The sequence below is a fragment of the Kwoniella dendrophila genome, chromosome 3 (genome assembly GCF_036810415.1).
Source record: "Kwoniella dendrophila CBS 6074 chromosome 3, complete sequence".
NCBI classification, from domain to species: domain Eukaryota; kingdom Fungi; phylum Basidiomycota; class Tremellomycetes; order Tremellales; family Cryptococcaceae; genus Kwoniella; species Kwoniella dendrophila.
This window is the reverse complement of record NC_089478.1, coordinates 2,097,430-2,114,101: the sequence shown is the minus strand read 5'-3', so window position 1 is coordinate 2,114,101 and position 16,672 is coordinate 2,097,430. Positions and strand designations below refer to the sequence as shown.

The 16,672-nt window shown below is 37.0% G+C and overlaps 5 protein-coding genes across 5 annotated transcripts; 1 reads left to right on the top strand and 4 right to left on the bottom strand.

The window, feature by feature from the left end:
- Window positions 1-174: 174 nt before the first annotated feature.
- Window positions 175-1,894, bottom strand: L201_003064 (uncharacterized protein; the record flags this gene model as incomplete). The annotated part of the gene is made up of 4 exons (XM_066218825.1): window positions 175-670; window positions 786-1,350; window positions 1,431-1,782; window positions 1,868-1,894. The coding sequence occupies 4 exons, from the start codon at window positions 1,892-1,894 to the stop codon at window positions 175-177; spliced, it is 1,440 nt and encodes a 479-aa protein (XP_066074922.1).
- A 1,154-nt stretch (window positions 1,895-3,048) lies between these two features.
- L201_003063 (uncharacterized protein) lies at window positions 3,049-7,016 on the bottom strand (the record flags this gene model as incomplete). The annotated part of the gene is made up of 3 exons (XM_066218824.1): window positions 3,049-6,270; window positions 6,353-6,700; window positions 6,795-7,016. The coding sequence occupies 3 exons, from the start codon at window positions 7,014-7,016 to the stop codon at window positions 3,049-3,051; spliced, it is 3,792 nt and encodes a 1,263-aa protein (XP_066074921.1).
- A 947-nt stretch (window positions 7,017-7,963) lies between these two features.
- Window positions 7,964-8,707, bottom strand: L201_003062 (uncharacterized protein; the record flags this gene model as incomplete). Its single annotated transcript, XM_066218823.1, has 3 exons — window positions 7,964-8,072; window positions 8,235-8,362; window positions 8,483-8,707. The coding sequence occupies 3 exons, from the start codon at window positions 8,705-8,707 to the stop codon at window positions 7,964-7,966; spliced, it is 462 nt and encodes a 153-aa protein (XP_066074920.1).
- Window positions 8,708-9,077: 370 nt separating this feature from the next.
- On the bottom strand, window positions 9,078-10,749 carry L201_003061 (uncharacterized protein; the record flags this gene model as incomplete). The annotated part of the gene is made up of 7 exons (XM_066218822.1): window positions 9,078-9,195; window positions 9,292-9,510; window positions 9,582-9,724; window positions 9,833-10,228; window positions 10,317-10,425; window positions 10,482-10,583; window positions 10,655-10,749. 7 exons carry the CDS (start codon window positions 10,747-10,749, stop codon window positions 9,078-9,080), a joined length of 1,182 nt encoding a protein of 393 aa, XP_066074919.1.
- Window positions 10,750-11,386: 637 nt separating this feature from the next.
- On the top strand, window positions 11,387-16,406 carry L201_003060 (uncharacterized protein; the record flags this gene model as incomplete). Its single annotated transcript, XM_066218821.1, has 9 exons — window positions 11,387-12,439; window positions 12,497-12,554; window positions 12,613-14,195; window positions 14,253-14,443; window positions 14,504-15,103; window positions 15,189-15,391; window positions 15,519-15,730; window positions 15,838-16,041; window positions 16,140-16,406. 9 exons carry the CDS (start codon window positions 11,387-11,389, stop codon window positions 16,404-16,406), a joined length of 4,371 nt encoding a protein of 1,456 aa, XP_066074918.1.
- Window positions 16,407-16,672: the final 266 nt, after the last annotated feature.

The following is a 16,672-nucleotide window of genomic DNA, read 5'->3' as shown; positions in this document are numbered from 1 at the left end:
TATAACTTATCTCACTTCAAATAAAATGGCTTTCTTAGCTGAAATAAGGAATCCGACCTGTCTGTGAATCGTTGTTAACACTTCAGTTACTATTAAAGTCATTAGAATGCATTGGCTGAGATTTATACATGTAGCAACTTATACTGAAATAACGACCGAAGTATTCTTAATATTCTAGTCCTCATGTGACTTTTGTACCTTCGTGTGCTCCCCTGTTTTCACTTCTTCTCTTGCCATCCCCTTTTGCTCCCTCTTTTCCTGCTCTTCGACATGCCACAATCTAGCTGCTTCTTCCGCTTTTTCGATCGTCCATTCAAATTTTTGCATATAATCCCTGAGACCTTGATTATCAGCATGTCTCTTCATCATATAAACTCTCCAATCCACATCATCTTCAGGTGGAGTCAAATCAGCTGGTTTATCTTTACCAAAAACATCTCTATAGCCCGATTTCTTATTTGCTTTACTATAATGACCGATATCACCTAGTCTAGTGTAAATTTTACCTGCTTTCACACACTTTCCTAAATCTGGTCTGCCTAATCTATTATAGCTATCGACTAATATTCCTTCCTCTTTCGAAAAACCATTGCTACCTCTTTCGTAAAATAAGCGTCTATTGAATATGTATGGTGTCGAAAAAGCTTCTGATTTAGTTGTAACGTAGGCCCTGTCAAGTAGTAAGAATTCAGATATATCAGTGAACGGTTCTGTGGCTACTTCCGTGGATAAGCGAGATACAGCGACCAGGGAACAGGTAGAATACGCATCACAGCCAAACTCACCATTGCCAATCCAAAACACCAATGACATCTTGCTTATCGTTCATCATTAGATGATCGCCTTTTTCATCAGCATGTTTGATATATAATCGTTGAGGTATTTTTTCCAATCTTTTCGAAGCTGAAACTAATTCTCTTAATTCCAAATGCCAAAGATATTCATCTATACCATTTTCTACACCTTCTTCATAAAGAGCTTCAATTGAGATATAACGTAAAGTAGTATCAATATGAGCTAAATATCTTTCTTTTTGAGTTGTGAAAGGTCCTAATAGGTAAGGTGGACTGGGGTTCATGAAACTTCCTCTAGCTATAAATGGACCAATCTCAGTATCGTCTATCTTTTTACCTTTACTGTGAGTAGTTTTGACTTTTGAAGGGTAGATTGAACCGATCTGCTTATATGGTAATTTTATATTTGATATTTGGATTTGCAACTTTGCATATTCTTCTATAAACTGCTTTAATTCTTCTTCGGGCAAATCGATACTACCATAATAATTCGCTTGCTCTACTTTACACGGTTTACCCTTCATGAATTCATAGTAGAAGTAGTCGAGTGGCGGTACTAGTTTGTATGCGATCGATGGGAGAAGTAACATCAGCTTTCATGCTAGATCATTTGACATGATGACAACAGTATCTCACCTTCATTATCGTCTGACATTTTACCATCGAGATGTAGTGGAGAATATGCTTTTGGTACAGGTAAACCAGTTTTATTAAGTACATTCAAAGTGGCGATTTCCGAATTCAACTCAGCTAAGACGAGTTCAGTAGGTGGTCGATGATGTGTTCTTTGCCGAATTCTCAATAACCATTTCACGCCATCATCAAAAGTGATTAAGATATGGAGATTGTAACAACTCCTCAGGTGGTCTTCGATGAGTTTCTGAAGTGTTGGTATTGTTAATTTACATGTATTATTGGGCCGAAGAATCTTGAGCTCTTTGGTGAAATGATCCTGATGTTTCACTACTTGGTCGAGTATACTTTGAAACTGATACAAACAATCTGGTTAGTAGTTGTGATGCACTTGCAGAAGCGGGACTGATCAGACTTGAAGGATTGATTGATACACTTACATGCTTCTCTCTAGTATCATCAGCCATTTTCCACTGTACTTCCAGACGTTCTTCTAGATTTTTCTGTAACGTATCATGATGAAATGTCATGTTAATCAGCATGCATCTTTTCAAATTTCCGAAGTACCATAAAATGTTATGGATTGGATAAGTATGGTGCACTCACAATCATGTTCAGTTCTTTACATTTGTGATATACTGGATTATGGTAATGATCGAGACAATAGATCCTCTCACAAATGAAATGCAGTGAATTGATATTGAGAATTTTGTTTTGACAACCTTCAAAATCACAAGGAAACTCTACTAATTCTGGCATTATAATAATTCAATGGATAGAATACTGTTTGCTTTACGTTTGTATGGTGAAACTTATTCAGAGTTGGAATTATAGATAAACGTATAAATGTATAAAGAAATCAAGTTGGATTATTTGTTTATAATGTATTCACTGATGTCTGTTCGAGACTCTATTATTGTCTTGATGGTCTCCTTCGTTTCAATGCGTATCAAGATAAACAAGGGAGGTCAAAACCTAACATTCAAAAATGATCCGAGAAGATTACAGATTGAGCTTGAACCTCCTTTAGGATGCTGTCCAAGCTTCTTTTTCCTCAATTCTATTTCCGAAGATATCAGTATAAATCCAAAAAAGAGTCCTTTAATCATTTGCCGCTTTGTCAAAAGTTGTTTGTTTTTTTCCATCCGAAGGACAGGCAATGCCTTAATATGCAATTTGCTTGATTGTATTCTACAGTACATTGCCGACAAGATGATGTCAAAGAGACATCCTTTGCTTTAACAGGACAGGGCGAAGAAGATCTGGAGGACATATTATAGTCCTCGGAAATTGTATTCCATACAGGGTGCTCGACCAGACGACAACTAAAATGATATGAGCTACATGATACACACGGCATGATATAAAAGTATACATGTACTGCACAAGTTTCTTTTTGTAATATTATAGCAAAAGTAGCAATGTAGATTACAAGATACAGTGCTTCTTCATTAATGATTTCGTTGTTTACCATCAAATTTTTAGCCACCCTTTTCATTTTGTACAAGTGGCAATTCTAAAATTAAGGTAACATAATCTGGTTTACGTTTTCGTCAAATTCATAATTTTCGTTAATTTCGTGAATGTTATTATTATTGAGAACAACATCATCTTTAGTTTATCATTGAGATACTTCATTATTAATTATATTTGCGTTATTCTTTGTTCTGGTATTGTTTCTAAGCTTTTTCTTCGTCGGCGGATTAACATTTTCTTCATCCACTTCATCAAGAGTGTCCATAGGAGTATTCCGTTTTTTCGTACTACGATTATTTTCCCCTCTTTGGCTTGCAGTAACATTGGCAGTATCATGCGTAAAGGTGGTAGTGGTAGAAACATCATCTTCGATTCTGACTTTTTTCCTCGATTTAAGTTTAGGTTTTTCTACCACATTTCTATTTATATTCGTCGTACCTGATACCCTCTTCCTTTTCCCCTTTGTAACAATTCCATCTATACCAAGCATCACATCGTTCAATTCTTCATTGTTACCATTATTATTCATATCCCCATCTTCTTCTTCGTCATCGCCCCCAGCAGCAGTACCATATATCTCTTCGTTAAATCCCATAGCGTTCCAATTTAATCCTACTATACCTCCCCAATCATTATGGACTAAGTTGTGAATTGCTACATCTTCCATTGTATCTTGATATTCATCATCGTCATAATCTTGATCTTCATCCATTGCTTCACCTTGGATGTCAGGTTGAGTGGTTTGTTGCTTCTTTTTCAATAAAGATGCAATACCTGCAAATTCAGTTTTTCGACCTGGAGTGAAGATCAAATTATTCCTAATGTGAAATACATCGTTTCTGATTTGTTTTCTTGATCCTTCTTCAGCATTCTGCGGCGCCGAGAAAGGGGTGAGTGATGGAGTCGAACTTGGAGTTGGGTTATAACAAGAATTGGAAGACATATCTATGTTTTCTTCTTCTTCTTCATTGTGATAAGATTCACCAAATTGATATCCTTCTCCGTCCTCTGCTTCAATCTCTTCGTCATCATCATAATCGATATCCGATAGATCTATATCACGGTATAATGGAACTTGAGATTGAATTTGTTGTCGTTGATCCTTTTTACGTTTTTTGCTATTATTCAAATTTGATTGTTCATTTTCTAAAGAGGTTAGATCCCAAATACCGTCTTTTTTATCATATCTAGCTTTTCTCAATTTAACTTGATCTTTAGTTGTAAAATATGATTCTGGTAATTCATCAATTTCTTTCGAACATAGAAATTCTAATTCTTCATCAATCTGATCGTCATTTATTAATTGATTTTCTGGGTAGAGTGATAAATTTGCGTTATTATAATGATTTAAAAGTAATTTAGTAGAAATCAGTGAATGTGGTATAAATTGAATAGGTAATTCTTGTGGTTTTATACCTAATCTCAATAAACTTTCTAATGCACTCCAAATTTCTCTTTTACTTTCTACCCAATTACCTAAATCTAATTTGAAAGGATCATCGCAATCCATTATACCTATACTTTTGAGATATTCAGGTGTAATCTTTTTAGGCATTGATCCATTATTTACCTGTTTCCTAATCCATTTCCATATATAATTTTCAATAAAAGGAGGCATCATTTCACCAGATTGTTCATAATTAGTCGCTCTAAACTGCACATATTCTGACCTTTCTCTGATAAGTAATCCAACATGAGAATCTTCCATCCCTTCTTCAGTACTGCAAAACGTCGTCACTGATGATATAGATTGCGATGTTCCGGTATTCGATGAGCTGGACGGCACCACTCGTAATGGTGTAGAAGCTTTTCGGAAACGATTTCCTGGTGACGGGGATGAAGAGGGAATAGTACTGCTTGAAGGGGTGTGAAGCTGAACCGCAACTGGTGATCTTGCATTAGGATTCCGTATTACCCCTTCAGCTTCGGATGCTGACCCCATACCTGTTCTTGATTCTTGTGACGATTGCCTGGACATCAAAGCTGAGGAGTGAGAGAAGTCGGATGATGCATCATACATGGAGTACACTTGTGGATGAGCGTTGTCTGTAGTTGTTGTTGTATCAATATTGAAGCCAGCGGGTCCAATCGTAAAGGCGAAGGGCTGTTTCCCGTTCGATTCAGCTGTAGCGTTGATTTGAGCGAGATTGGAAATATGTTTGCCGTGATACGTCGGAGTTGTCGTGTTTTCGCCGTCATCGCTTTCATTCTGATCATACTCTTCAGACGAGGGATCAGGCTCGTCAATCATTGTTTGTAGAGATTTCTCTTCTGGCGGGGGTACGAAATCGAAAGGTGGTTGTTCTTTAGGATGTGTTTCGCCGTTGATCGTAGTTATAGGATATGAAGTAGGATATCCCGTCACTATACCATTTGGAGTCCAAGATGGAAGTGAGGGTTGAATCATTCTAGCTCTTTGTAAAGGTTCGAAATCTTTGATCGCTTGTTCAGCAGCTAAAGCTTGAGTTTTAAATTTGTATGAAACTCGGGGTTTCTTGCCTGACGGAGTCGCATATACTTCAGGTTTTTTTGACAATTGTTGTCTTGTTATTTGTGCATGTGGATGTTGTTGATAATGATATAAACCACCTGAAACCACAAATAATTTTCTTGATAACCAAAGTTCATCTTCATAATTCATTACATTAAATCTTTTCTTTAATCTTACTTTCAAAATCCTTTTCCAATGTTTAACTATAACGGTAGATGAAGTAACAGCTAATTCAACTTCAGGTATAGGTCTTCTATTATCACCTTTATATCCTGCTGTACCAGAACCAAATCCACCTTTTGAAGGTAAAGGCATTTGTGGAAATGGTATTTTTGCGTCAAGACTTATAGAAGTTGACCATCCAATTAACATATTTCTCATTTCTCTAAATCTTTCTGCTGCAACCCATTGTGCTCTACCATATTCTGATGCTAATTCAGATTGTAATGCACTGTATTGATTGATTATCATTCCACTTGAACTATGTATAGCCCATTGTGTTAATGCTATGGCTACAGATGGACTACATCTATTACCCCATAATCTACAACATTCTTGAAATTGATATAAATGAAAAGCATGAGGTAAAATGTCATCCCAATCTAATTCTAAGAATTGATCAAAATCACTTGGAAACCATTCTCTTTCACCTTTACTAAGTTTAGGTTTACTTTTAAGATGTAACAATCTTTCTTCGTGTGGCATTTCGGTAAGGAATCGTAATCTTTTGGTAATTTGCATAACCCATAAAAGCATTGATTCAAGTATGGTAAGAGAGAAGTTGGCCCATTTCGAATATCTTCTGAACATCTTTTTCAGATATTGATCGCTATCTAGATGACCGAAACTGTCTTGAGCAAAAGTGTTCCCACGATGCTACAAGTGAGTGACAAGCAAGTTGGTATACAGGCATATACATATTTTCATTTCAAAAAGGTGATTGAGGATGAGGACTTACAAAAATCTCATTCAAGGTTGGATTTCTAACACTATCGTCACCTTTGGTATATAAAGGTAACTTTCTATCCAATTTATTTATACCAGCAGCTTGAAGTTGATTTTGAAGTAAAATCAAATGACTTTCTTGAACAGCGAATTTGATAGCTATAGCAACTAAATATCTTGTTTTTCTACTTTCTGATCTACTTAATTTGTTAATTCTATTACGTTGTAATTTTTCAATTTCTCTTATCCTTTCAAACCATTGTTTTGCACCATATTTTAATGTAGGTGCTGAATGTCCAAGTAAACTACTATATGGTGAGCTGATACCGAGATATAAATCGAATAAAGCTTCAACTTCTTCCTGTGATATAACAAAATAATCAAATATCAGTTATCAAATAATGCTTTTTCATTGGAAGAATTGATACATAATTGTTGGCGAATACTTAACTCACTTTAAATTTCTTTTCAAGTTTATCAGGATATTCTCTAATCTGTAATCTACTATCTTCATCCATTATACTTCCGACTATATTTGAAACACTAACGTATTGATGTTGATACGTTACATTTTCATCTATAAGACCACAATCTGAACATGCCCAATTTCCTCTATCATCTTGCACGATCTCTGATCTTACACCATTGAAACGAAGACAGCGTTGACAGATAGCCATCTTGATGATTGCCTCAAGGTTATAAGAGCTGTTCCAACAGTGGGTTCTTTTTGATCGATTATAGCTGGTAAATCCCGCTTGATTAGAGCCGTAAACTTATAAACCATATCAAAAAAACAGTCATGTTTGATATTTTGACAACACGATTTTTTGAGCTGAAAAATTACAGAATAAATGATAGCAGTAGCGATGATGATGGATATAATGGGTTTGGAACAAGATGGGATAGAGAATATCGTTCGTGATGTTGTTTTTGTAGACTTGAATTCCAGAGGAAATATCTAGTTATTATTGCTTGCTTGTTTTGGGTGGCAAAATAACAGTCGTACAGTACATAGCAGAATTTGATTCCGTTACTATTGGTATTTGTTGTTGTTGCAGTTTTTATTCCGATAGATGATATTAATCTTGAGCAGAAATCCGTGCTCGAGTGAGAAATTGAAAGTGAAAGTGAGTATAATTCAAATGCAGCGATGGTTTTAATCTTTGTTCAATATCATATTCAGCTGAATGGACTTTTGTATGATCTCATGCTGAAGCTAGTTGTCGTCAATACGACCGTAGAAAAACCAAACGTGATCTATAGAGTTGAGCTCAAAATGGAAGAAGATTAAATAGATAAATAAATCTTATAACGGCCTCATCGAATAGCGCTGTGACTAGGGACCACTAGGATCAATGATGATACATGTTCGATTGATGCGTGTCAAGATCGAAACGTTTATAAAGTTGTAATTCGACTGATATACAATGTTTGCTGGGTATTTATTTATGCAGGGTATAATCCATTCTGCCCTTCTCTCCTTCCCTTCTTTCTTGCCCCCCCTCCTTCTCTCCCTATGGCCGTACGCTTGAATGAACGTTATCGGATCTAAGTTTGCATTGGAGAACGCTTGTTTTATCGTAATCTGGAACTCTACTTTCTCACATGATACTTGATGATATCACTACACTGGACTAGGCATGACACTTTCTGTTTCGTTCATTGTGTCATTTTTCTTACCCAGCTGATCTACCAAAGGCATCTGTCTACCTTCAAAAGCAGATAATATTTTCCTATTTATGAATGACCATATTGAATATGAAAAAAACGCAAGAGTCAGTTACAAACATCACTTCGAATCAAAACCTTTTTTCTTTTTCTATCGTGACGAATATACTGACATAACAATGGTGTAGTCACTTATGGAAGAAGGAATTAGCAAGAACGACACTTACAGCCTTTTTTCACTTTCTTCATCTAATTTATCACTTAAATTCTTCAACTCATCTATAGATAAATGACCTCCAGGTAAATTCAAAGAAGCTAATTTCATAGATTCGATAGCTGATGCCAATTCTTTTGCCTAGATCATACAAATGGTTACCCTTATTAGTATGTGTTATTGATAGATGTAAGATCCGATATTTGAAAGATGCTAATGATGGATTGAATTAAAGATTGAATGAACTAAACTCAAACTCACCTTGATTGCTACACCTTCACTAGCTTGTACCGTATTCAGTCTCTCCGAATCTGTAAGCTGGGAATATAAAATACCTATTATATCATCTAAAAGAGGTAATAATGATTGGAACGTTCCAGGTTGTAATGGATCATTCGATATTGGAGAGGAGGAAGAAGAAGTTTGCATTGGTATAGTTTGTTGCTGTTGTTGAGTGGTAGATCCTGCTGGAGTATGCTGAGCCATCTTCCCTCGTTTGTTTTTGCGCGATCACCAGTAATGTTGCCTTTATTGCCAAGACATAAGAGAGCTAAGATGTATATAAATATGTGCGGTTCGAAAGTCCTCAGTTACTGTAGTCCGGCATGTAACAGGTAACAGCAAAGAAGTATGGGGTACACCTTATCGCAGGTTGCAGTAGCTAAAGTGGAGGGGAAACAACAATTGAAAGGCTCAGGCACCAAAAGTTGATCTACGGTGATAATACGTACCAGTATATACAACATCGTTCAATTTAGACATTGAAATTAGCTAATAACATGCATATAACATCTGGCATTGTAGTGAGATGACATCTATACTTCTATATCAAAAGTGCCCTCTGACCATCCTCTCACTACACTACGGAGAGAATTTCCCTAACACCCTGCCTCAAAAACGTTAAATTATATTCTATCGTTCCTCTTCTGGCTTGCCACGTTTCCGTTCTAAGTAAGACTACTAAAGCCAGATACCTAATCGATATGAATAGATTAGCTTCTGAAGTAATCTCATCGTACGTTCCAAGCTCGGTTCTGAGTCAAATCTAGTATAATGGACGAACAACTCACGGTGTGAATTGCCATAAAGCAAGTGTAGTATTCGGCATTAACCTCGTTGACTGCGTCATCCATTGTTCATCTGGATCTTCATCATCCCACCATCCTCTAGGTTCATCGTTATCGTCCTCGTCATCTTCATCTTCACCTTCATTTCCATCCACATTGGTTTCTTCTTTTGTTACCGTTTCAGCTTCACCATTCGATGGAGATTTGAGCCTTTTCACGTGTCTACGTAGGAGAAGTCAATCAGTTTATGTCTCCCTAATTCTTATGAGCAGGCAGCGAAAGATAAGACTGACTTGTACAAATCTCTAAATGCCAAGAAGCTTGATAGGTATTCTGTTACCTGTTCTGAAAGATCATCCGTACGATGTCTATTATCTGTTGCCAGTATAACACCTGAATTAATATCGAAAAGGAATGTATTATCCGCGCTTGAATGCTATAATGTATAAGGGACAATCATCATTATCTTGTTATAGCATTACTCATCTAATGGGTCACCTTGAAAGAAGAAGATGTGAAGGATGTATGGGCGTGTGAAACTTACAGAAGTAAAATCTAATAATAAACTTTCTACAGCAGGTAACATTTCCATACCACCTTGTAAAACTCTTGACCAAGCATCTTTTAATGTTACATCATGTACAGAAGTCATTGAATATCTAATATCAGAAATTAAATTATTTATTATTAATGATATTGTTTGTTGATCTTCTAAATCCCAATTTGAATATTGTTGACTAGGTAAAGATTTATAAGGAAAATCTTCAATTTCTTCTGATGTTGTTCTTTGAATTTCTGCATAATTTTCACCACGATAATCTTCAGATAGAACTTCAGATTTATGTATAAACATATGAAATTTTATATTTGGATTAATTAAATGTATTCGAATCATTAGATGTACAAATTTTAATATTGATTCATGATAAGAATCGTCTTGCTGAAATTACAATATCAAATAAACAGTATTAGCGAAACTAATCTTATATAATGATACAGTACTATTGAAAATAAGTAGCGATACTGACCTGCATATCTAATACATATACTACAGCTGAAAATGTATTGACTGGAACTTCGAGCTGATCAAGTTCAAAATTCGATGGTGTATCCCATATCTGTATAGGTACTATCGAACTATTTCTTCTTATCAGCTATCAACGCTTCAAAGCGGAAATCAGCTGACTACTTACTCGTAATTGATCTTCTCAATCTTTTGCGTCACACCAAAGTAAGGTACTTCTTTAGCTGGTATACCTTGAAATACAGTTTTTATACATGATGTTTTACCTGCCCTAATTTGGATGACATGGTTCCTATCAGCTAACCTACCTTGTTTTGTATTATCTAGTTGATAAGAACTCACTTCCTCCAACCTAAAACCAATATTTTCTGTCTATGTGAATCATCATCCTTTCTTGATCTAGATGACTCTCCAGCCTGAGATGTACTCCTTGCCATTTTTAAGATTGCTGAACGCTTTTACTATGGGGCTTGAGTTGTGATAAAGTTGTAAACAAAGAGAAAAGATAAGCAGTCTGATCTCCTATTAGTAGTTCAACGTCATTTCATCCCAATTGCCGCACGTGCCCCGCTCATGTCCCAGGTTTCCGCCTAAATCCGGTTGATGAGCCTGATTCTTTGCAGTCTCATGGGCATGGGGTCGGTGAGCCTGATATCTCTTCAGCTGCATATAGTTGATTTTTCCCTTGGTGTGTTTTTGACGCGTCTACAGTGATTTATATTTCAGGTTATTTCGTGTTTCGTGTTTCGTGTCCCGCCATCATCGTGAACATTACTTTTTCTCTCATCCTTTTTCAATAATATTATCCAAACCGATCGCGTCTGTCATATTTATCTTGCTGCTCACATATACGTTTAGCATCCACTCAATCATATCAGCAGAAGTTCAGTCTACCTCAATTGGCCAGAATAATATCACTTGCCAACTTTGCATAGGTAGAGCAAAAGCATCCAATAATTGAAACCAGCTTGGACCGCTTATTCACGCGTCTTGGTAAAATCAGTAAGTTATTCATCTGATTTGCGATTCCTCTGTAGCCTCGATGCCTCGATATTAACAGATTTGTAGTCCATCATGTCGACTACATCGCTCTCCTCATTACCGGCACCATCATCAGATACACTTGATATAGTACCTCCTCGACCAGCACCAAAACGTACATATGGTAGAGCTAGACCCGTATCGCCGCCACCTATAACGGCATCAACAACATCATCATCAAGTTCGATATTACCTGCTGCCGTAGCTGGTGCGGTCAACACATCACCATCAAAAGCATTACTTGATAGGTGGTCGTCTGCAAATCAATCTTGGAAAGATACATTATCTAAATTAGATGCTCCATCATCTGATAATGCTGAACAACAAGAAGACGAAGAAGAAGAACTCAGAAAGCAGATGGCTAAGATGAGAAGAGAAGCTAGAGGTTTAGCATCATTAAACAATACACAACAACTATTACCTGCATCATCATCATCACAAACGCATCCTACAGTTCAAGCTCAGGCTCTTCCAATTCCCAAATCTAAAAACGCTCCAGGTAATACATTCAGCTCATCATCCCTTACTTCGATACCTACTACTGTTCCTACATCACCATTACGATCGTCACCACCGCCTCTACCTCGACCAGTATCCCCTTCACCTCCGACTCCATCCATTGATCGAAGGTTACAAGCTCAATCATCAGAAATAGCTGAAGAAACTATGTTTCCAGTAAGAAAATCAGGTATGATGAGTGGTAAACAGAAGAGAATAATCATGTCGGATGATGAAGACTCAGACGACGATGAGGAAGCTCCACTATTTGCAAAAGATACTTCCAGGAGTGCTTCGCCCTTGGAAGGAGATGAAGATCTTTCAACGACCGAAAGAGGAAGCTCACCTCCGCTAGAGAATAGAACTCGTGTAACTCAAGACAATATTGGGGCCGAAGATGCAGAGGATGAGGATGATCAGGATTTCGGTAAACTCATGGAAGACTTGGCTGAAGCAGACCGCATAGCGGAAAGAAGAGAATCAGAAAAGACCCCCCAACCCCGATCTTCAGCTTTAGATGGGCTAGATGATTTATTCGAAAATGATGAAGAGGAACATCAGGAAAGAAAAGGGAGATCGTCGAAAAAAGTAAGTCTGAAAGCTGTCCCATGCTCCACCAGCATCGCGTGCTAATCTGAATTATAGGGTCTCAATAAAGCCGATAAAGCTGAAATGGAGAAAGATATCGCTAGAGCTCAGAGAGGTAAGTTAAGTCAAATTGATGCTCACGACCGTTAACTGACGCTCTGAATCCGTGTCAGAACGTCCTGTCGCCTTTTCTCGACCAGAACCGTCACATTTACCTATCACCGCTTGGTTAGCTCAAGCGAATGTTGCAGTGAGAACCAAGGAACCTGTCAACAGAGACGTACCAGGTCTTACATTTGCAAAATCACCCCAGACCAGTCCCAGTCAACAAACTCCGCCAGATGACGATATTATAGGCTTTACTCCATCATCAGGCCTACGACGTCCATTAGGTACAACATCCACATCAAGGATATCAATTGAAAACCCTAATACACCGACTCCTGCTCATCATCGTAAGGGAAAGGATAGGGTTGTAGTACCTGGAACATCTGAAGGGGCAGAGTCAGATGACGATGAACAGGATTTCAACAGATTCATGGAAAAGCAACAAAGATTGGATAAGGAGAGGGAGGCACGTGAAGCTAGAATTAAGAAGTTATTGGAGTTCAAACAACAACAGATTGCAGCTAAACAAGTATCAGCTAAACAGCAGACGGCGAAATTGAATCTACAACAAAGACATTCATCATCTGATAATGAGAGAGAAGAATCGCTCCAACAACAGCATCAAAAGGAGGATGAAGATTCAGATTTAGAATTCGCTGATGAAAATGAAATAACACCTAAGAAGAATAAAAAATTAGAAGAAGAGGCTATGAAAATGATAAATGGACGTAAAGTACCTGGAGCCAAAGCTATCCTAAGTAGGACCGTTGGAAAAGCAACGATATCTAAACAGAAACAAGGAATTTTAGCTAAAGCAGGTATACTACATAAGCAAAAGAAGCATCATCAAGGTGGAGAAGATAGAGATATAAGTGAAACGTATCTTGACTTTGCAGGGAAAACGTTTTCTCACGCTAATCAAAAACAATTGAATGGTGGTTCAAAGCCACCAAATCAGAAAAAGGGTAGAGAAGAGGTTTTGAGTAAAGAAGAATTAGAAAATTATATGAAACTTTCACATCAACAACAAGTTAAAAATCTTCAAAAATCAAAAGAATCTGTATTTGGTAAAGGTAAACAATTACCTCAAAAAGTCGAGCAAGATTATTCACAGATCCTAGTTCAAGCTGCTAAAGATGATCTTAATAATGCTAACGAAGAAGATGGAAATGGAGAAGATGAAGATGATGAGGATTATAACCCTGAAGCAGATGATGAAGAAGAGGATAAGATGATTTGGAGTGGTGATGAAGCTGAGGCTGAGGAAGAATTTGCTGATGATGATGATGTTGATCAAGAGAATACCTTAGAAGGGAATGAGGAGAATACTAATCAAGCTTCTCCAACTGCTACTCTAGAAGACGATGAAGAGGATGTTACGCCCATCATCAAACGAAAACCTCGTGCTTCAGCTAGAGTAGCATTTAACTCAGATGACGAAGACACTCAATTGCGTATACGATCTTCTCCAATTCAAAGAGCTCCTTTAGCAGAAGTACATGTACCTCAACCTACAGCCAAATCAACTCAAGCTGAAGATGATGGATTTGGTGGATTCGATTTAGGTGGGTTTGGCGAAGCTAGTGGAAGTCAAGGATTTTCACAATTATTCGGTGCGACCCAAGCTGCCACTCAAAACGGTGAACAGGTGAGTGAAGAACTAACGGTATTGCGGAAAAAAGCTGAAGGAATTTATGTATAATAGGATGCTTTTGCCGCTTTACGAGCTGAACCAGCTGGATTCTTACATGTTGATGCTATGTTACCTGGAATTGAAATTTCTAAAACTCAAAGGGAAAGAGATAATAATCTGATTGCAGCAGAATTGGAGGAAGCAGCCATGGAAAGAATGCAAGAGATGGATAAACCTAAAAAGCAATATATGAATGAAAGAGGGTATGTTTGACTTTATTCCTGACTGGACAGGCAATTTATCAGCTGACAATGATCATTTAGATTATTCACTCAAACCAAACCAGCTTCATTACCTCCGATGGAATACGATGAGGACACACAAGTATCTGATACTCGAAGACAACTAGGTGGATTATCTGATATGTCAATGGTAGCAGGTAATACACCTTTTGGTAAAACCCAAACCCAAACTCAAATGGGCAGTACAATCTCACCTCTAACAGGCCGAAGGGAATCTACGGATAATTTGGGTTCACCAACTCAAACTCAAGGAGATGAAGATGAATCAAGAGAGTCATTCGCTAGACTTCGTAGAAGAGAATCTGCTTCAGAGGAAGACGGAATCAGTCTACCATTATCACCTACGCAACCTGTACAACAGAGAAATGTTTTTGATAAAATGATGAAAGCAGCTTCTAGACCTGAACCAAGACCAAAGGTCAAGAGTAAAATGGTTGATGAACAAGCTGAAGAAAGTGAAGATGATGATGGATGGGGAAGAAAGGGCCAAAATGAAGATGAAAATGAAGATGATGAAGATGATGCAGATAATGATGGTTTTGTCGAAGGCTTAGTCGATGATCAATTGATTGATGATGAAGAAAGACGAAAACAAGATGAGATGGCTGCTGAAAAGAATAGGTAAGCTTTGTCTTTGACTTGGCGTATCTTCTGATCAATCGAGAATTGCTTGTACTGATGTATGGTTTATTTCCATTGGTTATAGAGAAATCCAACTTGCAGATGATGCGAGAAGAGAAGCTGAAGCTAGAAAAATAACAGAAGGTAAATATAGGAATAAAAAACGTGGGAAAGATTTCTTAGAAGATGATGAATTATCTTCTGATGATGATGGAAATAAGAGAAAGTATAGTAAAAAACAAAAAAGAGCTCGACAATTAGGTAAAGAAGATGGATTGTCTAAACTCGGTAAGTATTCATTCAATTTTCCCACGAAATACCTCCCAAAAATCAATTCATTCTCATGAGATTCAGATATAAAGGCTACTTGATTTTTTCTTTACTAATTGGTTGTTTTGTTTAAACAAATGAGTAGAAGGAGAAGCGAATGTTTTCCGTCAAATATATGAAAAAGATTTAGAATCTGAAGATGATGAAATTGATGAGACCCCATTCTTTGATAATTACATTACGAATGAGGAACCAGAACAACAAGAAGATGGAGAAGAAAGTATTCATATTGAACCTAAAAAATCATATAGAGAAATTCAAGATATGTTAAGACAACGTGCTCAATTGAATCGTGGTGTAAGTTTTTAATGCCTATTCACTCTTAGCTCCCTCTATAAACCAATGTGATCTTGTTGAGAAAAGCAGTAGTCAAAAGGCTAATACCGTTATTATTGTTGTCACAGAAAACCGGTGATGAACTTGTTATTGAAGATATGGATGAAGATGGTATCGACTATGCTTCTCGTGCCAATGCATTAAAGAAAAGAAGAGATACATTCGTTGATGCTGATGAAGACGAGGATGAAAATCGGAATATGCTTGAAGAAGGATTCTCAATTTCTAAATCAGTTAGGAATTCTACTATTATTAATCCTAATAATGGACAGGTGAGTATCCAAAATCCAGCTTGCTTGCTAAAATAACAGATAATAAGTTCATATGAGAATGAATTGCTGATTCCATGTATTTCGATTCATTTCATCAGGATCAAAGTAGGAAAAGAACATTAGAATCATATGCATCATACGTTCAAGAAGAATCGCAACATACAAGAAGAGTTGGTGGAGGCGCAGCCGGTGTATCAGTTATAAGACCTCAAAACAATGGTTTATCAAGAAGTGGTAGTTTGAATAGACCTGCACCTGTTCCACATCCACATCCATATAGATCAAGTACAAACAATAATACTCTTGGTGGTAGTGCAAGTGGTAGTGGTAGTGTTTTATTGAGTAAAGGTAATAAATTCGCCTAATGAGTGAATCAAAAAATATGACATCCACCTGTTAAAGCGCAATGTTGTATAAGTATTTTATATATGTGTTCCCGGTATCTTTGTAAATACCATCTTTGTATATACCGTACGAGTACTCTTTTCTGTTCCTGATTGTAGAATTTAATACACTATAATATATGATGATCATTTTTGATGCAACCATGTTTAAGAATCACTTCGGAACATAGCAGATAGTAGTAACGAGCAGATCAATCAAAATCTAGTGCATATTTCCTTGATGCTAC